General features: G+C 40.7%; 1 protein-coding gene across 25 annotated transcripts in view; it reads right to left on the bottom strand.

The window, feature by feature from the left end:
* Positions 1 to 7,576: 7,576 nt before the first annotated feature.
* Positions 7,577 to 25,459, bottom strand: part of FOXP1 (forkhead box P1) — a 464,888-nt gene continuing 447,005 nt past the window's right edge. For 24 of the 25 annotated variants that reach the window (XM_070050577.1, XM_051852212.2, XM_017343958.3 and 21 more), the window contains 4 exons: positions 24,421 to 24,542; positions 22,757 to 22,826; positions 17,213 to 17,379; positions 7,577 to 12,225 (listed from right to left, as the gene is read on the bottom strand). In XM_070050577.1, coding sequence (XP_069906678.1) covers positions 12,081 to 12,225; positions 17,213 to 17,379; positions 22,757 to 22,826; positions 24,421 to 24,542 — 504 coding nt within the window. In that variant the 3' untranslated portion in view covers positions 7,577 to 12,080. Of the gene's footprint in view, positions 12,226 to 17,212; positions 17,380 to 22,756; positions 22,827 to 23,877; positions 24,048 to 24,420; positions 24,543 to 25,459 lie in introns of all 25 variants that reach the window. The other variant, XM_070050597.1, reaches the window with a different exon arrangement.

Genomic DNA, 25,459 nt, shown 5'->3' with positions numbered 1-25,459 from the left:
AAGCTAGAAGGAGCTCCCATCTTCTGGTTTACCCTCTAAATGCCCACAATGCCAAGGCTCGGGGTAGGGCTGGAGCTAAGAGGTAGATACGCAGTCCAGGCCTCCCTCATGGCTGTCGTCACTGCTGCCTCCCAGTGCTGCATCGGCAGGAAGCTGGAGGAAGGAGCCAGAGCCAGGATTGAAGTTCAGGCACTACAGTGGGGGACGTAGGCACCTTAATAACTATGCTAGAACTCCCATCCCTTCTGTGAACTTTTTGAAGAACCCTCATATTTTGGTGCAAAAACAGTTAAAAATCGTGAGGTTTTTAAAAAATACACATTTTCATGAACTTTTGGAATTCCTTCTATATGCATGAATTACAAAAAATTTTGAACCAACCTAGATTAATCTTGTAATCTCATTTCGCAGGCTTTTTGAAGTACTTTCATATATATTTACATACATACATACACACACACACACACACACTAGCTCATATAATCATTCTAACCATTTAGTAATATGAGTATTTTTACTGATGCTCAGAGTGGTTTAAGTACCTGGCCCAAAGAGGCTAAGGAGACTGAAATCCCATTTTTCTGCCTCCGTTTGCAGTCCATCTCTTCCCTGGCCTCATGCATTCAGGCACTGTCTGTCGGGTATGCTGAGTGGTCCTGTGATGAAGACGACGGAGTGAGTTTTGACCTCAAGTAGCTCACAATTGTTACTCAGGTCGTCTCCAGGGACATGGATCCCAGCAAAGTGTGGGATTCTGGATGTATTTATGGTGGTTCTAACATACTGGTTAGGAATTTTTTAAATTTATTTTTATGCTTACATTTGAGAGGCAGATAGTTGAGTGGCAGACAGGGTCGGGTAAATTGCGGGCGAGCGTCTGGGCCAGGCCGAGGCTGGGAGCTGGGAATTCGGTCCAGGTCTTCCATGTTGGTGTCGGGGACTTAACTCCTTGAGCCATCCCCACTGCCTCTCAGGGTGTGCGTTAGCTGGGAGCTGCAGTGAGGAACAGAGCGAGGACCTGAACCCAAACACTGCTATGTGGGAGGTGGCATCTTCACTGTGTGGCCAAACGCACATCACTAGAAAGACTTTTAATGAACTTTATCATAAAGATTCAAAGTTGTAGGGCTGCTCTCTGTTTCAGTCAGGAACGGAAATAATCCACTCTGAGGTGAGGCAAGCCATCGTGACATCATGATAGTCGAAGAGACGGAGCCTGCAGCTCACTATCCGGCTACTGCAATTAGGCATAACTCTATTTAAGGATCATACTTAAATGTTTTTCTCTACATTATTTGATAATTTTGTATCAGCTTAATCATTAATATTAAGTGGTTTAAAGCTGTCTTATGTGAGAACATGTGGTGCCTTTATATGAAATTCTTTGTTTAGAGGCTTCTTAGAAGTAGCTTGAGGCCAGCGCCATGGCTCACTAGGCTAATCCTCTGCCTGCGGCGCCGGCACCCCAGGTTCTAGTCGCGGTCGGGGTGCTGGATTCTGTCCCTGTTGCTCCTCTTCCAGTTCAGCTCTCTGCTGTGGCCCGGGAAGGCAGTGGAGGATGGCCCAAGTCCTTGGGCCCTGCACCCGCATAGGAGACCAGGAGGAAGCTCCTGGCTTCGGATCGGTGCAGCGCGCCAGCCACAACACGCTGGCCGTAGTGGCCACTTGGGAGGTGAACCAACAGCAAAAGGAAGACCTTTCTCTCTGTCTCTGTCTCTAGCACTGCCTGTCCAAAAAAAAAAAAAAAAAAAAAAGGTAGCTTGACCATTGATAATACATTTGCCATAGAAGAAAATACCAAGGCCCCAGATTTTTTCCATGCAACCTTGGGTGTGTCATTTAGAAAGACACAGCATCCTTGTCTGTAAGATACTGGTGACCATTCCTACTTTGCAGATTTGGTGTGAGAATTTTAGGAAAGATACTGGGTTTTGTTGGCCATAGAATGCACGGGATAATTTATTGTGAGCAGGCTCTGGCATCTCACTGTAGGGGTTCAAATCCCACCTCTGTTCTTTTAGCAGTGTAATGTTTGTTTATGTGACAGATGTAAGCGTCCATTCCTGGCGCCCACTCTGGGAAGACATCAGCAAACCATACAGGTAAAATCTCTACCCTTAGAGTTGGAGGGAGATGCACAGTGAGCAAAGACATAAATGAATAAATAATATTGAAAGATAAGTACAGCGGCAGCAATCAAGTGGGGAAGGAGAATGTGAAGTGGGGAAGGTCAAGTGGGTAGTTAGGGCGCTATTTACACTGTGTAGTCAGGAAAGGCTGCTTCCTGCTGACATTTGAGTAGAGGCCTGCGGGGCGTGAGAGTGTGAGCCATGAGAAGAATGAAGGACAGAATATTCCCAGCAGGGAAGAGCAACTTCCAGAGCCCCAAGGCAGAGCATGGTAGTGGGTCTGAGCCTCTCAGCTTCTCATCCCAGCAAGAGCAAGGAAAAGAAGGGATAGAGAAGGGCGATATCTTGACCTTGCCATGATTTAGGATCCTAACTTGAAGGTGGTGCACCTGTAGTACCACCTGCTGATAAATTATTGAGCTAGATTGTGTAAAATACTCAGATCTATTAATAGTTTTTAGAATTACTATTTTGCCAGATACTTGATGACTGCAGTGATGATATAATTCCGGATGTAACATTTCTTGCTGACCACTGTTAGGAAGCTCCACACCTCTCACACTCCGGAGCTGTATATCCTCTGCTTTGACTTTGTTTTTCCTCTTTCTAGCTGCAAACTCTTTAAAAAAAAGTTTATTTGGAAGGCAGAGGTAGAAATAGAGAAACTGATCTTCCATCTGCTAATTAACTCCTCAAATGGCTGAGGCTGAGCCATCCCAAAACCAGGAGCCTGGAACTCCATCCTAACCTCCCACATGGATGCAGGAGCCCAAGGACTTGGGCCATCTTCCTCTGCTTCCCAGGTGCATTAATAGGCAACTGGACCAGGAGTGGAGCAGCTGGGACTTGAACTGGCACCCATATGGGATGCAGGTGTTGCAGACTCTGGGTTTAAACCTGCTGCACCACAGTGCCAGCCCATAACTGCATACTTGTATACACGCTTTAAGTTTCATTTACATTGCATGTTGCAGGAAGCTTCCCTGACTGGCCCCAGTGGAGTTAAGTGCTCTTCCTATGTATTCCTATGTATTCCACAACCATGAGGCCAAAGGTTGTGTCTGATTTCCAGCTGTGTCTTCAGTGTTGAGTTTGAGTAGGTCATTTAATATATTTCAAGCTTATTTGTGGAGGGATTAATGAATGGAAGCAAGCATACATGCTAGTGAAATTTGATTCTAACAGGCCATGTTACAAGGCAGGGTTTGCTAAGACCACCTGATAATACTGGCGAAATATGGAGTGCCACACAAACTCTTTTATGATGATACTATGACTTTTATCAAGATAAGTCTCTTGGAGGAATATGCTACAAAATTTTAAAACAATGAGAAGTGCCCTCCTTTAAACATCCTCAATTAACAGAAAGAGGAAGCTGAAGACCAAAAAGATGAAGTAACCTGCCAGTCACCCAGCTCCTTATGGTCAGGGCTGGAACTGGTAACCTATTCAGCTTCTCTAGCATTTGATTGCACAGTGTGGACTTGGCATGGTATAGGATCCTCTTTCCCAGGATCCAAACACGAAAATACTCCCATGAATCATGGATAGAGAAATCAGAAGCTGTGGAAACGGGGAAGAGGGGGTACTAGGCTGTCTTCTTGGGGCTGGGTGGTTTTACAGTTGGTATGTTTTGTGGGAAGAAAAATCACTTTATGTGATAGTTTCTAAACCCTTCAGCCCAACTGAATACTTTTGAAAGAATTTTAATTTCTGAATCAGATACACAATGCTCATAACCACTTGGAGAATTTTTTCCATCCATGGAGTCCTAAAGTAGCAAGCTTCATTTGAAAATAAATTATTAGTAAACATTTGAAAGTGAGAAACAAATTATTCCCAGAACACTTAGCTCCTTTCTTCAAACACACTCTTGAAAATTGCTAAGACTCTATTCCGTGAGAATGCTTGAATCTTTCCCTAAATCATAACACGGGTAAACTTACCGAAATATTTTTACAATTTTATTAGAGGTTTTAATTCACTGCTTTATCTATCTCTGTTAGACTGCAAAATAGCTTTAAATATTCAAGTGGTAATTAATGAATCTTTTATGTTGCAAATCAAACATTTTCATCTGTGCGCTGGTGGAGTAGCAGCAGTAAGGAAGGATTTAAAGAATAATTGTTTCTCTCGATTCCACTCTGTTGACCAGCCTTGGTCTTAGGTTTTGGGAATGGGTCTGCATTCGTTGACTAGTGGGCTAATGCTGTGTGGACGTCTGCTGTCTTTCTGGAGGTCGGGATTTCTTGACATGTTTCTTGCCAGAGACATTCCCGACTAGATGGAAAGTCTTTGAATGTGGAATTTGTGCTTGAGTGCAAAATAATAAAAAGCATGTGTATGTTAAGAAAGGATCAGCTTAATGGCAAATGAGCATTGGCTTACATTAATATTCTATTACAGTAAAAACTTCTATTTAATAAATTTTCTCCAGACTTTTTTCCCCCCGAATCTCACATATTTTTCTAAGTGGCATGCCAACCCAAAGAAAGTATATATGATACATCTGATTTATGCTAAGTCAATAGCATGCACAAGCCATTTAAAATTGTATTTTAAGTGTAGAAATAGAAACCCAAGGAAACACATATAGTACCATATATTGAGAAGAGAGAAAAAGTGTTAGCTTTTCAGGGGCTGAAATGCCTTGCAAATATTGTTTTATTTCAAAGATATTTTTAAAATATCTCTTCATGTTTTATGTCAGATGGTAAGAAAGCAAGTCCAAAATCTTCCAATTTGGTTTAGAACAAGAAATTAAGCTTGCATTAAAGAGTTCACGTAACAAAATGTTTTCCTTTTCTCTCTTGTCACTAATGGGAAATCAGCTGATGAGAGGCGCCCTTGAGAACGTTCACGAAAGGACTGACAAATTCTTGATTGGAAGCCACACAGGCCACCCTGTGTTGTTCTATGGCCCCAATTAATACTGGACTTGGTGACATTTATATATCAGAGCAATAAGCTAAACAAGAAACAATTTATGTCACCTAAAGCTTTTTAACAAATCGATGCAACTATTTGTAATTGCTTGTTTCACAAGATTAAAAGTGCTAAGGCCTGATCTTCGCTTACGGATTTGTGGTCAACATGACCTGTGCTTCCATTGTAAAATAAAAAAAAAGAGTTAGTGATCAGCACCAACTTCCATCAAGTAATCCATATTGCTAATATTTCTGGAATTTTAATGCAGTTACAATTTATAGCCGATCAAATGTGGTTACCTAAATTGCTGTTGCTAGTAGACAGTTTAACTGTCTTTATTAATTACAGTATAATTTAATGTTTGAGTACCGGCACTTCTGTTGGTCATTTTTACAGCCAGAGCAGTTATCTGCCTTATGACGAACCATTTTAGCATTTTCAATGGAAATTTGCTAATATGATGAGTGATAAAAATGTCACATGCTGGTAAATAATGATTATTGCTTTGGCTGAAATTAATTCTTGAGAGGCCAGTTACCTTCAAATTAACATTATAACTTAAAGCTTGTCTGTCCCCCTCCCTGTATCCTTGGTATAAGGCCTTCTCACCCACCAACAAAAAAAATAGGATGGTTGACAATTTCAACTAGGTGGAGATATGTATAGATATACATACATACATACATACATATATATGTATTAGGCATTAAGTGTATATGGAGATAGATGTATGTATTAAGCACTGAATGTCATTTTACAAAGTGGAAAGTAGACACAGGATTTTGCTTTTTTAAAAATAAACACTTTTCAAAATAAATACAAGTAGGTTGTATCTAGTGATAGTTTTATAATCCAAATATTATCCCACAGTTAAGTCAGTGTTTCAGTGTTTAATTTCCCTCAAATGTGAATTGTCTTAAACCTTTCATCAGTCAATTCCTGAAATGAAGGTTTGAGACCCAACTTCACTTTATTTTGAAATACAGAATATTTTATTTGACTCAACTACAATGAAAATGAAAGATAAATTGTGATTACTATTCTATACATAAATATGTAATTTCAACGAAGAAGAAAAAATCTAGTAAGACTAATTATACTCTTTTTGGGGGAGTGGGAGTAGTTACTATCATGAAGCTGCCTCTGTTGGTGTGAAATTATAGTCTTAAAAGAGTGTATGCTGCACAGATAAAGTCCCCTATTTTAAAAAAGAGCCACTATTTTGAGTTTGCTGCCTTGTTTTTCAGAGGCAAGCCTAAAATAAATATAGGTAATTCTTGCTAGAGAATAGTTCCTGAGATAAACAGTTAAAAATGCATTTGCATCAGCCAACAAAATCTTCACTAACACTTCACCATACCTGATTTGGGTCCTTCAGCTATTAAAAGAAATAGGTGTACATATTTAGTTTTACCAACTATATGTTAGAAGCAGTATTCATGTCTAAGCCTGGCAATTAAAGGACCTGCAATTAACCCTAATATCATATTCACTAAGAATCAGGTGAGAATTACAGGTTCAGATGTTTTACTAATTATTAGACTAGAGGGTTTCTAGGCTGTGGCCTACCTGTTAATGAAAGCGGTACACTGGTTCACAACTAAATAGCAAAATCTATTTGTAAAAAAGAAACTAGAAACAAAACTCTACTAACATGGGCTTTTCAAAACAGTGCTGGGAAAGAAGGTTTACACGTTTCTTAGCATCAGTGGGTGTTTTGCCAAAGACTGCAAGGTTAATTTTCAAGCCATCTCTTGGCTTGTGTTATACGTGCTGTGATGCCCTGAATTATATACTTAATGGTTTTATGTTACCATGGTCTGGCCACTTAAAAATGATGCTTTCAATACACTGGCAACTTAATTTTTACAGAAAACATGACACTTGCATTCATTAATCCTTAGGATGTATATTACAGACTAGTACTAAAGAAAAATAGCAGATTTTCCTAAAGGTATAGTTAAAAAAAAAAAAAAACACTCAGAATTAAGATGGTTTACTAGAATCTTTAACTAATAGAGATCTGTTTTCTTCCGTCAATGCAGTTATCTAGCATACTTTTGATAGAATATTTTTATAAAGTCATTTGTTCTAATCTAAGCATTTATCATTATATGCAAAAAGATTTCTTGATGAGAATATTATAGACGGTGCATGTTTTTGACATTAGCATTTTATTTGGATGACTAATCTTGCAGATGTGAAATTTTGATGAATTATTCATGAAATTGCTTTCCTCTGAAATTTTAGTTTGCTCTTAATGCTAGTTATTAAACATTTTGTTTTTTTTAAAATAAAATTTGATGAAGAAAAATAAGGCACTATCTCCTAAAAAGAAAAGATAGTCCCTTTCTTTCTCTTTTTCTTCCAAATTCTCTAAGTAGAATTACTTGGAAATCCTGAGGACAGGGCTTTTCATTACAGATTGAGTTTAATTCCGTATTGGAAGCAGCTGGTGATAAACCTAACATAGGATATCAGCAGGTCAGAAAAGGAAAAAAAAAAACTTAGGCTGTGGCGACTTTTACTACCAGTGTGAACACCAGCATTTTTATTGCATTTGAGAATGCTATAATGTCAGTAATTAGTACTGACTACACAACATTTTTTTTATTGTCTGTATCCACAGACACGGAATGATGGAATTACAGTTGATGTCAAGGAATGAGTTTCTTTTATGCCTTATCAAAACAAAACAAAACAGAATTTTTTTCTGTTACTGGCAGCACATACATATGAAGCAGCATGCTCACAGTCTGGACTGTACCATCTTCATCACGGCTTGTGGTAGCAGAGAGGGCATGAGCCACACATGGCCCGTGAAACGCCTTTAGAATTATAAATCTGATTCTCAGGATCAGAAAGTGAAATTGACTTCCAAAATATCAGGAGGGTATGACAGTAAATAAAAGGTACCAGAAGACTGAAAATCCCTACAAGCACGTGCATTTTTGTGCCCTTGGAAATGGAGCTCAACTGGAATGTGGAAAGGAGAGGACATATTTTTTAATTCTACTTTGTGTATGTGATAAAAAAGCTAATGACTTACATATTTGGGGTTAAGAACCAAAGGTTTTCTTTCCTAGGTCTAATGGAATGCTGTAGGAGGTATTACTATTTATATTAGAGCTATCCAAAGGTGGCAGGACTGGCAGTCACTCCTTAGCTACATAAGCCTTGGAACTTCCTGTCATTGCTCATCCAATGAGGCAGCCTAACTCGTGGTATATGGTCAGACTCTAGGGATGAGTCCAGGGATCCTCATAGGTGACAGCACATTTGTCTGATGCATAGGACTACCTCCCTCATGTACGCTTTTCTTTAAGAAAAAATAAAGTAACAAATTGTCTTTACATCTTGGCACCTTGTAAAGTTTTTTTTATATAAAGATTCAGTATTTTGACACTCCCCATTATTAATCACTACTTCACTGATAAACTTTGAAAGTGTGACCCTGGAATTTCATCATGCAAAATATTTACTGCAGCAGGAGAAACATTTTTTTAAACAATATTTTTTTCTCTTTCCAAATGTATGAACTTGTTTAAGATAGCCAGGAAGGCAGTGGTAGGATAAACACAAGGGATAGGAATGTATCAAAAAACAGATTAACATACACGCACACACACGCGCACACACACATAAAAACCTGTACAAAATGCTCTAATCAATGAGAACAGAAAAAAAAAATCTGTCAACTATGTTACAATTTAAAAGCCAAAGGGGGCGGGGGGAGTTTGTCCCTCCTCCTACATGTCAGGAAATGTCATCCAATATTTGTAAAGCAAGAATAACTAAATAAAATACATGTGCAGCATATTCTGCAATTCCATTACATACAGTAGTTTTTTTCCAAAGATATTTTTTAAAGTATCGTTAATACAAAGCAGTTGCACAAAAAGCAAAGGTGTTTTGACAAACAGGTGTATGCATTTATTCCTTTTTAGGAACAGTATCTAAAAAAAGAACCACCCTCCGCCCTCCCCCAAAAAAGACAAAGATCACACAGACACATTGGGATATATGTACAACATAATAAACCCCATCCTAAAGAAGCGCCTGGAATACCCCCAAGGGATACAGATTCAGAATTGTAAAAACCATAGTGAAGTCTGCTTGCTGTGAAGCCTGAGAATATTTTTTTTCAGTTGGTTCTTCTGCAAGGCTGTGATACCTGCAAAGATATGTAAAAATCTAATTTTTCTTTTTTTTTTTTTTTGCTACAGTCTTTAGACTAAGCATGCAAGACATACGCGACTAAGTGCAACTGAGTGAAATGTATTTTTTTTTAATTTTAATCATTCCCTAAAGGTTTGAACTGAGGTATGCGTACTAACAGTTTCTCATGCTGTTATCTTTACTCATGTCTAGCTACACATGCTGAGAATGAACTAATCTACCAGATTTTTATCCTCTTTTTGAATACCAAACTAACCAGCAACCACTCAGTTTAGAAGCACAGGGCCCCCTTCCCATGACCCTGTCTGGCTACTGCCTGCACATCATGAAGCTGCCTGGAAAAGTTTAAAAAAAAAAAGTCTTGAGTGACCACAGACTGCCCTTTATACAGAAAGCAGAGTGAAGCTTCAAAAGTAATTGCCAAAGAGGTTTTTGTACCAAGCTTATGAGTGGACGGGAGTGTTACTTTTTTGTAAATGAAAAATGCTGACCAAAGCCTAATCCGAGTAAAGGAAGGAAAAAGGAAAAACAAACTAGAGGCCATATGCCAAGATAAACCAAAATTAATGCAGTGATCATAGCACGGTTCTTAAACAAAAGTGGCATACAATCTTTCTAAAAAATGTCTTTTATTCTAGAAATACTATTATGTGGTCTAGTTCAATTGTGGAAGCTTTTTTGTTCTCTCCAAATTTTAACTGTCTGTCTCTCCTCTATTGGATACCCTAGTTTTCAGTGGCACACATTAATTTCTTTTTCTTTGAGATGGGACTCCCTTCCTTCTGTCGCTCCTTTAATACTGTGTCCTATGTTTAATCTTCTGTAGTCCCATGATTTCTCTTTATAGAAAATGAGTTTTGGTCTCAGTAGAGGTACAGGAAAACAAAAAGAAAAAAGAAAACAACTAGAAAAAAGTAACAACTTTGGTTCCATTATCTACTTGGTCTTCTAAATTTACTCTAAGATGAAGGAGCAGTTCTCTTTCTCAGGTTAGCAATAGCCTACATCTCTTCATTTGCCTCTAAATTCTTTCGCCTCCTTTGATCAACAATAAGAGGATATTTGGCTTCATCAGATAAAGCATAAAACAGAGAACATAATTTACCTTTGTGTAACATCTTTGGTAATTTTAGGGGAAAAAAAGGTATGAAGAATATAAATTAAGCTTCAAAAGGCTCTCAAACTAAAAATCTACGGTCCTAGATAAACAAATGACAGGAAAGTGGATGCAGACTGGAGGTGTTGAGGGGTTCTGAAGATGCAGATGGGACTGACCTGTCACCAGCGCATTCTGCGTGCCATGTTGGATCCCTCATAAGCTGAAGGCTGAGGTGAGCCTCCTCCATTTGCCCAATGTCTTGTATTGGTTTTTGATACTGGGTAGGTGTGATAATATTGCATAACAATCTGAATTGCAGTACCAAATTTGCACATTGGAAATTAATACTTGAGCATTTGCTGAACTCAGCCCTCATTAACTGCCATACAGGTTCAATCTGAAATCTAATTTGCATTCAAACAGATTAATGCCACACCAAAGAGGTCTGAACTGACCTGTAAACCATGTTTTTGCAAAGCTGCTCAGAGAAGCCAGCCATATTTATGGCCGTCTTGCAAACAAAGCCACCCATGCTGGTTCTAAGAGAGAGACTGCTGCCCATTGCCCCTTAGTTACAGAAGAGAGAGAGAGAGAGCCTTCCATGGCCGTATTTTCAGTCTAATTATGATGGGATCTTTTTTCTGGTGCTGCTTATATTTCCTTGTGCTGGTAAAATGCTGTGGCATTTATTAAGAATGATGGTAGCTGCAGAAAATAAAAATAGAGGAGGAGGATATCTGAAACAACCCCCTTACCACCCCCAATACTGCTCTGTGGAATGAATCTGCATTGTTCCTAGAGTGTCTTTTTTTTTTTTTCTGTCATTCATTCTCTTTCTGGCAGGATGTCACGTCTGTGTGAGAGGACCTTCATGTGTAGAGTGCAGCATTTGGGACCTTTTAGAAAAAGACCAAAACGGAATGTTTTCTGACTTTAGAGAAACATGGTGATGTCTGAAGGGAAATGGAATGAGTGACAGAAAACTACAAACGAGAAATGACATTCAGCTTTGTATAATAAAAACACCTATTAACATTCATCACAAGGTACAGAAAACTTTAAGCCTCCAAGAGGCCATGGGCCCAAATGGAGGCCTGAGGTCAGAACTTAAAATGGTATAGTAGAAGCCAAAAAAAAAAAAAAAGCAATACATTAAAAAGTTTGGGATAATTATTTTTAACCCCTCCCCCCAATACACACACAAAGGCCTTCCCCATCCCAACTGGAAGCAAAAAAAAAAAAAAAAAAAAATGGAGTAAAGGCAGTGATAATCAACATGCAGTACTGTGCAAATAGGTCGTCCATTGGAATCCTTAAATTCTGGGCAAAGGCTTGGTCTGCAGCTTAGGTGCACAAGCTCAGTCGGGTGTCCTCAGTGTCCAACGTTGGCAGGACTGCAGTTCAAAGTCTGCTGCTAAAAGTGAATCAGTTTAGTAAATTTACAACACTGATGTTGACTGTTAAGAGAGGAAAATCCCAAGTACCAAACAAGTCCATCCAATGCACAGAGTACAAATTCCTTTTTTCAACAAAAAGTAGAAAAATCAAAAATACTCCCAAATGGGATTCTTGATGGCACTAAGAGTTAACACATTTCAGAGTTGTCAAAATGTAGTGAAAATCCTCCAGACTGTACAACAAATGGAGAACAATTTCACTGCTAACTTTTGACGTGGTTTTTTGTTTTTTGTGTTTTTTTTTTTCTTTTTCCAATCTTCATTCTTGGGGTCGGCCCACCCAGACGTTCACTCCATGTCCTCATTTACTGCTTCATCTTCATAATCTCTGTCGTGGTCAAAATCTGGACTGTGGTTGGCTGTTGTCACTAAAGACAGAGGCCCTTCAGCTTCCTCTGGGTCGAGAGGCTCCTCTTTGACGTGTACAGGATGTCTGGAAAAGCAAGCAAAGGCTCAGTGAGGGTGTTTGCCAACCTACTGCAATTAGGTGTTGTGGTGCAACAGAAAAGTCGCGCTCCAGAGCTGCTCTGTCCAGTGGAGCAACTACTGGCTCCATGTGGCTCCTTAAATTAAAATGAATGAAAACGTCATACAATGTAAAATTCAGTTTTTCAGTTGCACCGGGCCACACTCCTCAAGTGCTCAAGGGCCACATGTGGACAGTGGCTCCCCTACTGAACAGTGCAGAAGGAGAACTTTCCATCATCGCCGTAAGTTCTTCTGGTTGGCATTGCCCAACAATGACTGATCTCTGGACAGAAGCAGGCCTCTTCTCCCTACTCCTGTGTGTCCTATTTCAATACACATTCACATCAGCAGAGGCCCTACTTAAAACCAGTGTGTGATCCAGCAGGTCTAGGGTGGGGCCTGAGACTCTGCATCTCTAACAAGCTCTCAGGTGATGCTGCTGATGCTAAGACCACACTTGAGTACAGGTCTAACAGGCCCCTTAGTGGCATCCTGGGTGAATGAATACCAATCTTCAAATAACTGAGAAACAAGAATCTGTAATACAACGGCAGTTTGTGGGGACCACGGAGCGCCAGAGCCTGGGCTAATCATGGCTTGCTGTGTGTTCTGCTTTGCTAGTTAACATGCAGAACCTGTGAAAGAACTCTCCAGAGGACGACCCCAAGCGAGGTTCTATCATTAATCAACTTCAAGCAAACACAGCAAAGAGACACCATGATACATGCTTGAAACTCCAAATTAATGCATATTTTTACAAACTGTCAATAAGGCAAGAAAAGCCCTGCCAGGAAACACAAACGGAGAGGAAAAGGCTTGCTCAACACAACAATATGATAAGAAAGCAGAGGCCCAATCAGAATAATAACGCTGTCAGCTGTAAACAAGGCAAAACATGAGGCCCGGCTGGTAGCAGCCACCAGGATGCACGGGGCTGCGATGAGATCTGCCAACTTTCTCATTATGGACTAGCGCCTGGTTCGCAAGAAGGGGACTGGGGGGATCACACAAACCCACTCCGATAACAATTGAGAAATGTTGTTCGTAAATCATATTTACAACCGATCCTTTGCAAATACAAATTACTTTCTGTTACAGGGCTTTTGATATGTAAAAGAACCATTCAAGTTCAAACAGTCCCATCTCTGGGACAGGCTTTGCAGAAGGGAGGATTCTTTAATTGACATTATCAAGTATTAGTAATAAGAGGTGGTACTGGGGATGGTTGGCTTCCTAAATAATTGATGCTGTATGCAAACCCCAAAGGCCCCTTGAACCATTTAAAAACAAACAGAGGAGTGCTTTGGACTGCCCTCTAAGACATGAGCCTTCAGAATCAATTGACTCTAAAATTAGCACAGCAGAGAGAGGGTTTGAGGGCCTCGGATGGCAGATAAATAGCTTTAAAAATATCAAGCGTCTATTCTTTAAAAACTGTTTGCAAAACAAAACACAGCAAAGCTGTATTCTAGTACATTTTACATGGGGCTCTCCATGTATTTTTAATTTTTTGAAGGCATAAAATACAGAAATGGCTACTAATTTGTAGAGCCCCCTGCAAACTGCAAATATAAGGTCCCTAGCTTGAAAACTGAAACAAGTGCTGTGGTCTTAGCATGGAACCCTGCTCTTGCAATGCACTGTACACCTGTGCAGTCACTCTGGTAGAATTTCCTATACTTTTTTGGGAAGAATTAGGATATTGATTATTGTTCCTTAAAATCAGAGAAATTGCCAGTAGACCCCTAATTGAGATCAGATTTTTGCTTTTGCCTTTCTCTTCCCATAGTATGTCTTACATTGTAGATAAAGCAGGGATTTTTTTTTTTTTTTTTGCAGCCTTGACAGTTATAATTTTAACAGTGATAGGGGATTCCTCTGTGTATTAATATTAGGCACTTTTCATTCATCCTTTTACTGTTAACATAAAGACCTTTTTATCCATTAATCTTTCTGTTTGTTGATTTACCTCTTTTGGATAAATGTCTAAGAATGGAATTGCTGGGGAAAAGGCCAAAACATCTTTATGGTTCTTATGATATTTATTGCAATTATTAATTTCCAAAGTGGCTGTACCTTTGTCTACTCAATCTCATCAGGACACCTAGTCATATTTAAAAAATATTTTGTTGCTTAGGTATAAGATAAATTGAGGTTAATATAAATTGTGTTTCTTGAACTAATGACAATGGTGAACATTTCAGGATCATTGTAGAGAACTGTTACTTCATAATAGCCATTGGGTAAGAATTTTTATTTTACTTAGCCACGTATTGAGGTTCAAATTTCATTTTCTATAGCAGCATTTTCTCTTCACTTTTCAAACTATCTGAAATTTTTTTTTTCATACTTAGAAACCACAATCTGATGGCATAAGATAAAATCAAGCTTTGTGGGGAGATAGGAGAAGAAAGAAGTCATAATGTTAAGTTCTTGTTCTATAGTTTTGGACTTTGACAAATGTTTTGCTAAGCTAAGAAAACATTAGATACATGGAAGGCTCCCACAGAACACAGTTCACAACATCAGAGAAATACTCCCCCTTCCTCCCAATACTGGCAGTGAAAATTCACAATTACGTACTATCCCAAAGACACAGAGTGCTAGCTCTAACCCTGTGGATCCCCAGCAAATACTAATGACTAGATCTGTGTGACAACCTGCCAACACAATCATGTTAGCTATTAATTTCAATTTCAGGACATTTCTCCAGACCCGCAGATATCTGAGTGGCAAATTTAGTGACAGAAGCCTATAGTGATTCAGGGGGTGAGCAGAATAGATTTCCATGTCAGGTAAGTTTCAGCTAAGACACAGACTCCGTAGGCTGCTGTGCTTCACCTACGGCACCTTCTTCCCCTGCAGACCCCTCCCCACCCCTGCTTGCTTTCTCTAGCACCTGCCTCCAAAGGCCTAACCAGTGAGTAGCTGCAAAGCCACACATTGCCCTTTCCTCCCAACTGAGTAATTCCTTGGTTTAGCCACTCTGGGAAGACAAGAGTTTTTAAATAAAGTTGACTAGTGTTTCAGGAGACAAATGCAGTAGAGTGTATTAGAGGGTCATGGATAAAGCAAGAATGAAGAGTTGAACTGCTGCAACGGAGCTATTAGCTGGGCTGCCATCCTAACAAGGTCCTGTAAGCCCTGCTGCAAAGTTCGATGGGAACCCTTGAACACTGTTTGCATCACATCAGGGTAATGCATTTTGGATAAGTATATGGTCAAAAAGACTACCGGTGTCATAGGCACAGGGAGTCTGCTGTTCACATAGTTACACTTAGCAAACTGAGCAACGCATTTTGACATCTTCATACAGTTTCTTTTAAAAATTATGATGACTGCTGTAAAACATTGTTTTAACTCCAGCATCACGGAAAACAAAGTTGTTATACAAATTAACTTTATAGTGATTTTATTTTGCACAGCAAAATTAGCATCCCCTTACACTGTTGCCTGGGAGGCTTGTATTTAAACATTGTCTCTTTTTAAACAGCCAACCTTTGTGTCATATAACAAGAACATACATCAGCTAACCCTCAGAGGTATACAGATTATGAGAACTAGTATCTTTCCCATTCGGCAACTTTAGACATTTTGCTTTAATGAGTTTTTATGGAATTTGCTTATATGCCAGTTTACATTTGCTCTGAACTTCTTTAATATCTGAGTAAATACTTCTGTTCTGAGAATGATTTAAAGATGAATCTGATTGTGATAACAATAAAGTCGGGGAGACAGCAGGTTGCTTTAGAAAGGATGAAACACAGCCGCAGCAGTGTGAAAGATAAACACAATCTGAAAATGTTGTGAAGGAAATGCTAAGAGACTGTTCATATCAATTAAAAATGATTATTGCCATGTTTCAAAGATCCTTTTCAAAGCACGTTGGGCATGAAATTCAAATGCTGGAAAATCAAATTTCAGATTCCCCTATACCCTCCAATTATGTTGGCAGATAGCATTTTTTCTTTGTCACTAGATGCCAGTTCATTCTGTTCCTAATTGCTACAGGTCATATTTTCCATCGCATCACTCACATCTTAAAATAAGATGTTGATCAGTAATTCAGGAAGAATGGTAGACAAGAGGCCCGTTTGAGGAGCTGACACTACTGGAAATGCTGAACTGGCTTACTCCCTTAAAGTGGGCAAGAGTTTCCCGGAAACTGACTACAAGGAAGAATGTCCTTCCACACCACCCCCTGCAAATCAAATCATTTGGGATAATAAGGTTTCTTTTCTCTTTTGAAGCTCTTCCTGGGCCCCAGGGGCATCTCGGCCTTGTGGCTGGGCCGTTCCTGTGGTTTGCCTGATCCCGGTGCCATTCCCATTCGGCGTGGGCAACCGCTGCCCATCACTTCATTCAGTTGTATGTGCACTCGTTACACTGCCGTCTGCTGCTGTAATGCTCCTATTAATTTTCCTTTTGATATTTTAAGAGCAATCTATAAATCACGTCACCTTTCATTTGTGCCATCATTAATGCTTGGTAATAATGCTGCAGTCCTGCATTCTTGGTGAGGCTTATCACATAGAAAAGTAAACACCTCTACTCCCTGCTAGATTCAGCATGCCTGAAAGTTGAACTAATTACAAACTTTTGCATAGAGATACAAACTGGTTTTAGGAGAAAAAGGCAGTGTGGCTTAAATAATGGCCTGAGATGTAAAACAGGACAGGGCGGCAATAGTGCATTTATCTCCCGCTTTACTGTTGTATGCACTTTTAGGGCAGGATAAAACTATTTTTATGAGAAAGTTAGCAGATTGCCCTTTTTCATATGTACACTGACCTAAACATTTCTTTGGAAGCACAACCTTTTACCTGGATCCTAGGAAATCAGAAATTATAAAACAAGCCTATGCAGAGGTCACAGGAAGGCTTGTGCACACATAAAACAAAGCGGCTGGGTGGGGCCTGGCAGCCAAGGCTTTTCGAGTGGACAGTACTCACACGGCTTGCATAGGGGATCTGCCCGGACTGCTGTCGCTCTCGTTGCTGTTGGTATGCTCCATTGCCCCATTCAGTTCTTCCCGTATTGCGCTGGCTAAATTGCCCAGAGTGGGATTTCCCATGGAAGCAGTAGTGTAGAGAGGTATACTATTCTCAGCCATCGAAGCCTGCCGTCAAACCAAAGGAAAACTTGTGAACACACAGGGTTATGCAATAGAAGGAAACTGAAATCTAGGCATATTTAACATCAGAGCACTGAAGCAAATCCAAGTTTCTAAGAGGTGTACAAGGATTTTCCTTTAACTGTGACTGGTGGTATATGTGGGTTTTTAAAAATTGTTTTCATTTTAGGGCCTGGTGCTATGGTGCAGTAGGTTAAGCCTCCGTCTGCAGCACCAGCGTCCCATATGGGTGCCAATTCTAGTCCTGGCTGTGCTCCTCTTCCAATCCAGCTCTCTGCTATGGCCTGGGAAAGTGGTGGAAGATGGCCCCTGCGCCCGCATGGGAGACCTGAAGAAGCTCTTGGCATCTGGATCTGCCCAGTTCTGGCTGTTGTGGCCATTTGGGGAGTGAACCAGCAGATGATGGAAGACCTCTCCCTGTCTGTAACTCTATGTCTCAAATAAAAAAAATATTTTTAAAAAATGTTTCCTTTTTACTTGAAGGGCAGAGAGAGAGAGAGGGAGAGATTTATCTTCCATTTGCTGGTTCACTCGCCAAATGTTTCAACAGCCAGGACAGAGGCAGGCCAAGGTCCGGAGCCCAGAAACCCGTCTCATTCTCCCACATGGCTGGCAGGGACCCAAGTACTTGAGCCATCGTCTGCTGCCTGGGAGGGTACACATCCTGCAGAAAGCTGGATAAGAAGTGGAGGAGCTGGGACTTGAACCAGGTATTTATGCATTTCAGTGTCTTAACTGCTACCCCCAAGTGTGTGCCCTCCCCACCCAGATCAAAGCTTGGCTTTGAAGAGCTAACTGGGGGACCCACCTGCCTGTGGGAAAGAAAGACTCAATTTGGCCCTGCTTGGTAGAGTCACATGGTTTAGACAAGGCTATCTGATATGAGGTTTATGTCTCAAGCCTTTTTTTTTCCCCAAGAAGAACTGAACTGAATATTTCCAAATCACAGTGAAATATAATGGAATTTTCATTTCTTTATCCATTTTGATGACTCCACTATTGGATATTAGAGATTTGATCAGATTATCCTGGCTGCACCACTCAAATTTATGAGAACTTCCATAAACATTTACCTCCTAGATCCTATAGAAAAGGAAGAGATTATAGACTTGGAATCAATTTTCATCTCTTCCAATCATTTCTGTTTTAATGATTCTTGAATCTGCTTAGTATATTTTGAGATAACTGGTTGAAGGTAACACCACACAATCTTTCAGGCTCACACCAATCACTTGGGATTTTTAGAACTAAAGAAAAATTCTCTCACCAGAGGAAGCGCTAAATCATATTTGGTGCCTAAGTACATCGATATTAAAGGTGACAAAAGTCACTTCAAATGAGTGTCAGCAAAAAAAGTGTGGAAATGAAAAAAAACCCTAAACTGCAGGGAGGGATACTGTTCACTTCCTGCTCTCCTGTGTTTGAATAAAGTACCCACCCACTCTGAGATGCAAACACTCGTCAATGATACCACAGGACTACAGTATCCATACTTGTTTCATTTGGGTAGTGATAATGACCCAGTGACTTTTCATTTTATTCAAGAGGACAGACTTTCAAAACTTTGCGGCTATAATCAGGCCACGATTTACCAAAACTGTCCTCCTGCAAACTACACTATGCCTGGTTTTCCATCCTCAAGGAAAAAAAAAGAACAATCGCAAGACAATCTGGCATGGTGACTTTAACTGGCCAATCATACTAGAGTCCAAGCTACTCTAGAAATCCTGGCACTGTAGAGAAAACATGATCCAAAAAGAAAAAAAGCCAGAAATGCTTACCAGATACCAATTCTGTGTTAGAAAACCCGTAAACATTCACCTAACCTGGTGTTGGCCAGTGGACTGTTTCAACATTAGGCCCTCTACAAGCCAATGGCTTTTCCTTCCCTCTGCTTGTGAATTTGTTTAATGGCCACCTTTGAAAAAGTGGGGGTAGGATGTAGGGAGAAGAATTCTGTTTTTGTTTCCAAATGTGAATTTATTTTGAAGAATAGCAATTCTGAACACTTGCCACTCCCCTCCAGTTAGTCAAATAATTTGTAGCGAGTACTTTCTCTTGTAAATGCAATAAAGCATTTTTTTGGCAGAATACTTGCAAGAAGTATGGTTTTTTGTTGTTGCAAACTGCAGCTGGACAAGCATCTTAACCGGCTTTATGTGAGAAGGTACAGTACTCACACCTCTCCCAACCATGGAAGTTCTGAGACCACCAACCAAGCCTCTTTCTACTGGAATTACCACAAAGTCAGCTCTCACAAGTTACTTTTGCGACTATGCAGTCTGAATGAGGCAAAAGTGAGGCCATCACTAGATTGCTTTGTTAGCAAATTGTCAACCGACCAGACAAAATGTTTACGAGAATGTATTCACTGGGATGCGCTGTTCACCCTAGAGACAGGGTTAACAGTCTTGGGGATGAGTATTCTCCTTGGCTCTCCAAGTATTCTAGGTCAAGGCCATTTCTGAATAGGATGGAATCATAGGATATGGGCCCAACAGCCACAGTGGTGAAGGGCATCCAAAGGCAAGCAAACTTATATTGATCCCTTGGTTCACAGACAAGAAAGATGTAACTGAAGAAAACCAGCCTTGTCCCTTTATAAAGGGATCAAAGGGGCTGCAAAGAGATCCTGGAGTCTGAGCCTCAACAGAGCCCCTCGTGAACACTCTTTGTTGAGCAAGTGATCAGAGCAACCCGCCCAAGGTTAGACAGATTTTCAGCAAATGCTTATACCTAACAAAGTAGTTCTTTTTTGTAGCTGATAATCTCTTAGGAGCAGGTGGGTTACAGTTTTTATAATGGACTTAATTATATAAATGCTTCTGTGCACAGTATGTGGCTTCATAGCAAACAGGCACCTCTGCCAAAAAAAGAAGGTGCTTAAGTGATGGTGCGCAAGTCCGTAAGTACCATCACTTCTGGAACATTAACCACTCCGAGATCCTCAGGGAAAAGGCAGTCTATAAATACGGAGCTTTATGGTTACCCTTAGTTACTCCACTTTTTCAGAGCATAATGCAATCTGTCCCAAGTCCCATGTTTTATTTCTGTAGTGAATTCTGCTGTCCTATTTTATAAATTGTATATCATGCATTATGTTGCTCTAGTAATTTTTTAAAAGATATTGTTCCACTATTATTTTTACTTGCCTTAAAAAATGGAAATGGGTGATAATGGAAAGGAAGGCCTGCTGGTTGAATCTTTATTTAATTTGCACAGCAGAAAGTCGTCCTGTGTGACTGCTGATCAAGGATCCAAACCCACAGAGGAGGGGAAAACAAGCCACCCCTCAACTGATGAATCTGTATCGGTATTTGCCTTGCCTCATTATGGCCCCCAAGAACACTTGGAAACGTGCAGGACAGTGTTGGGCTACCACAGGAAAGAAACGGTGCAGAGGATGCCAAAGACAAATGTGTTCAAGAGGCAACACGAACGGTTCTCTAATGATCAAGTACACTAATTGAAATGAGTCACACAGTTAAGAGAATCCCGAGGACCGGAGGATCGTTGGGGTATTTTTTTCTGCCTCATGAATGTAAAAGGCACTTGTAATTTTAATACTATTCCAGATAGAGCAGCCTTTAAATGCACACTTCACAAGACTCCAGGGAAAATAAGTTCCTAATGAATGGTATTTACAGTGGCGGCATCTAAGCACGCTTTCATTTACTTTTCTAAAGTTACTGTGTAAATTACAAGTAATTAAAAGAAATGCAGAAAGTAGTTTCTTGTATTAAATTTGGTTCAGACTAAAAATAAATAAATAGAATTACTGAAACGCTAAGTTCAGTAAATTTGCCCCTGGAACCGAAACATTCTTGGGAGCCTTCAGACTGCTGGTGCTCGGTAGGACACGGGGCAGGTGCTCAATAAATATTTTTTTTTATCTTTTTAAAATTTATTTATTTGACAGGCAGAGTGGACAGTGAGAGAGAGAAAGGACTTCCTTTGCTGTTGGTTCACCCTCCAATGGCCGGCGCACCGTGCTGATCCGATGGCAGGAGCCAGGAGCCAGGTGCTTTTCCTGGTCTCCCATGGGGTGCAGGGCCCAAGCACCTGGGCCATCCTCCACTGCACTCCCTGGCCACAGCAGGGAGCTGGACAGGAAGAGGGGCAACCGGGACAGGTGCCGGCGCCGCAAGGCGGAGGATTAGCCTAGTGAGCTGCGGCGCCGGCCTCAATAAATATTGATGTGATGGCTCCTAGAGCTCTGGCAGGATCTCTTTCTCCTCGTCCTGTTCCCATAATGCTGTGGCTCTCAACTATTTTCTCAGTACTGTTCCTTTTCAGACTCTTGTTTCTCCACGTGTGCCCTCCTCTCCTGCATTATGGCCCTTGGGACGGGCACAAAACATTGTATCTAAGAACCAACTTCAGCGTGCCGCAGCTCCCACTGAAAATGCGTGCTGTCAAATGTCGCACTTGTCTGTAGAATATGGCATTTAAGTATTATCGGGAGTCCCTTGACTTGTTGTCCAGAACAGCCTGGAGAGCATCCAAAACAAGGCGCTCTGGCCACAGAGACACCGCGCTCTTCAGGGGTACTTCAGTACCACGTTCAGGTACTTTAATGGAGTGACACTGGAATATTCCATTCACTGAAGAGGTGACTTTGCTGTGTAGTAACTGAGAAAGGCAAGAAATAAAAGGCTCGCTAGGCAGCAGGGCTGCTCCTATCTGGGCGTAATCTGCCTCCTGCTCAGAATCGGTGTCTCAGTTCCCTCAGGGTCATTGGTGATGTAACAAGTGCTTGGTTTGCAATGGGAAACAAACATTCTGTGCTGGGAGAGTTATGTAATCTTCCATAATCTGCTCGGAACCTAAAGAGTCGTCTTAAGCGCCTCTATTGTTTTAAAGAAAAACAGCGTACTTTTACAAAGTGAAACAAACCCAGCTCCTCCCCCCTGGACAAAAGACAAGATGCTGAAAGCGACTTTAAAAGAAGAAGAAATACAAAGCTCTGCTTTCGCTTTAAACCCGTGAACAATAGAAGGTCATGTGATGCAGTGGCCTATCATCCAGCACATTAATAGCTGTGCTAGAGTAATTACACTTGTGGTATTTTTGCCTCAAGTGAAATTCTGAAATAAGAGGATGGAAATTATGATACTGCTGATAAATATTAATAAGTGAACTTTTAATTTTTTTGCCACAATATTCAAAATGCTAAGCATCCCGCTAATGCTGAAGCAGCCCGATGTGTTTGCCTCCAGGGAGTACGATGCTTTGTGCACTTAAGAAAAAAGTTTAACGGAATTAAAATTTAATATCTAATTAGAGCGAGGCTAATATATTTTGAAATGAGTGGGGGAGACATGCGCCTCTGCTGCATATTCAGGACGGCCATTAATCTTACCTGTAAAGCTGCATTGAGAGGTGTGCAGTAGGCGTGGCTGCTCTGCATGTTTTTAATAAGGGAAGGGTTACTGTATAAGAAAAAGATAAAAACTCAGAGTTAAATGCAGTCGACCCCGGAGTTCCTAGCTAAGTTGTTTTAAGCTGCCTGGTAGCCTTCCAAATCAGCAGTTTCCCCATTAACATAATCAAAAGTTGGGCTTTTCCTCCTCTCTCCTGTTTTACGGGGCCGGCCTGGGCGGACACCTCTGAGGACAGAGTTTGCTACTCAAGGACACTGAGCGTAGAAGTCTGGCTGAAGTAGCAGCGAGCCTAGGTACTCCCTCTAGAGAGCTGTCTGCAATTTTTTACCAGGCGCCCTGCTCCAGCTGGAAGTCAGGGAAGTGGCAGCGGAAGTGAGCTGGAAGATCCTGGGCCTTTAAGCAGCGTCCTGGTCTGGACTCTAGAATGACTGCTAGAGGGATGGCAGGAGGCTCTTAAGCTCTCCAGGGCGTTGTACTTATTGCCAGGAGACTGCACAATCAGATCTGGGAGGTGTGAGCACATTGGGTGCTGTCTCTGTCACCTGACCAAAGGAAGCCAAAAGACCATTGCTGAGAAAACTTCTAGCTCAGTGAAATAAAAATACTAGAGAACTGTACAAGAGATACTGAGGGACAAGAATGGCTTCCAGTAGGAAACTGCCTGCGTTTATGAGTAGCCTCGTTACTTTCCTATGCTGGGAACATTGTCATCATTCATTTCATTACAGTTATACTCTTAGCCACCTAATAAGAAATTTACCCCAGTAGATACACGTGTTAATTCTATAAACAAGTATTCCTTTTTATTTGGAGGAATTAATGGTTACACTAAAGTGCTTAGTGATAGGGTCGCTGTAAGCTGCTGAATCCAAATACAACCGATATTTGCATTAAAGACGTCAAAAAAGCATTATTCAAAGGCACTGGTGTTCCAAAGAGAAACAAGAGAAATACATGTACAAATCACACCATTTAGTTTCATTGCAGAAAGCTGTGGCACTGCTACTTGGTGAAATGCAAAACTACATGGGATGAGTCAACCATGCAAAGCCAAAGCAACAGCAGAAAAAAAAAACAAAAAGCAAGTAAAGGCTCTTACTGTGCGACAAGCTCGTCAAAGTTTTCATCGGGGCAGTATTTGCGAGGACGGCCTCGTTGAATATGGCGGCCACGTTTAAACTCTTCATCATCAACTGTCCAAAAGGACCCAAACTCATCCTCTACTCTGATAAAGCACTTATGCAGTGAGAGGTTGGTGCGAATGGCACCCTGGGATAGGAGCAGCAGCAAAGGAGATGAAGTGGCAACAAAAGGAGACGGGGTTGGGGGCAGAACAGACATCCAATACAGGGAACAGGAAAAAGAAAATAAAATGCAATAAGCATAAGCCAATGGTTTGTGAGGGTTAATATGCATTGCCACCTAAAAGCTACTAGCATGTGATGCAACAAAGACCAGCAAGCAGGGCAGGGGACTGGTGGGTATACAAAACAGGAGGGATGAAATGCTTTTTTGCTTCCCTTAACTGAGACAACGTGAAACCACTTCTTTGGTCTAACACCATCTAGCAGCCAAAGCCTCTACATTATACTTGTTAGCACAATCCAAGCTAGGCTAAGAAGTTCAAACATGGTGGACGTACCCACTGATCTTTTGTGGCCTTCGTTTTTGGAATTCTACTTCATCCACTGTCCATACTGCCCCTTTAACGTTTTCTACTCGCACAAAACACTTGTGAAGACTAAGATTATGACGCACTGCATTCTGCAGCAAGTATAAAAGAGAGAACATTTACATTTTCCATAAGAAAAGACACCAAAAACAGCAGTAAATTCAGCCTAACAGTCCATATTCTGTAAGCCCATCCCCCAGAGCTGGAACTGCCACCCCCGTGGAGGACATCCTTGTAGCTGAGGATGCCCTTTCCAGTGAAAAACCACAATCATGACTCCATGGCACGCTGGCGTTTTAGCCCAGTCTGACAGTATCTAAGCAGTGGAAATATTTTATAATAAGCATACAAGCCCAAAATCAGTTTCACTGTACCAATCTGAAATATTACTATGACTTCAAATACAGAAACTTGTAAAGCGTAAAATTGTCCATTTTAAACCCATCTACCTCCCATTTTGTAAACAGAAAAAAGGTAGTTTGGGTTTTTCTTTTAAATCATTTTTAAAAATGGCATTAACACTGCTAAATACAAGACAGTTTCTGATTTTAAATATTTCCATGGGTCTTATTAAGAAGAATGCTAAATTGGATTTTACCATTGAGATTATTTCCTCTTGTAGCCAACAAGATCACTATCCACCCATCAAGCTATGTCTTACCTTCCCGAATCATATGAAAGTTGGCGCTTACTATGGATAACGATCTTAACTGAGTAAATGCCACAGGAACCAATGAATAGAAAGAACTCTCAATGACAAAATGATGACATTCCTGCGGTTAATGGTTTTCACTGGCACATGTTTCTTTCTTATGGTTCAGAGAAATTTCTAGTCATCCCTAAACTTAGACCTTTGACATCTATAATCCACTAAAGACGAGGATGTGCACTCAAGGTTTGTGGGCTTTTAGTGTGTCCTCTCTCCTTTGAGGTTCAGAAAAATCCACCAAGCCTTACTGGGCAGAGAAGCGAGCAGAGCAGGGCTTGCTTTCTTTGGGCCTGGCTGGTT

Source organism: Oryctolagus cuniculus, chromosome 10 (assembly GCF_964237555.1).
Source record: "Oryctolagus cuniculus chromosome 10, mOryCun1.1, whole genome shotgun sequence".
Taxonomy (NCBI): Eukaryota; Metazoa; Chordata; class Mammalia; order Lagomorpha; family Leporidae; genus Oryctolagus; species Oryctolagus cuniculus.
Note: the sequence above shows the minus strand (reverse complement) of the source record. Positions and strands in the feature narration are given on the sequence as shown.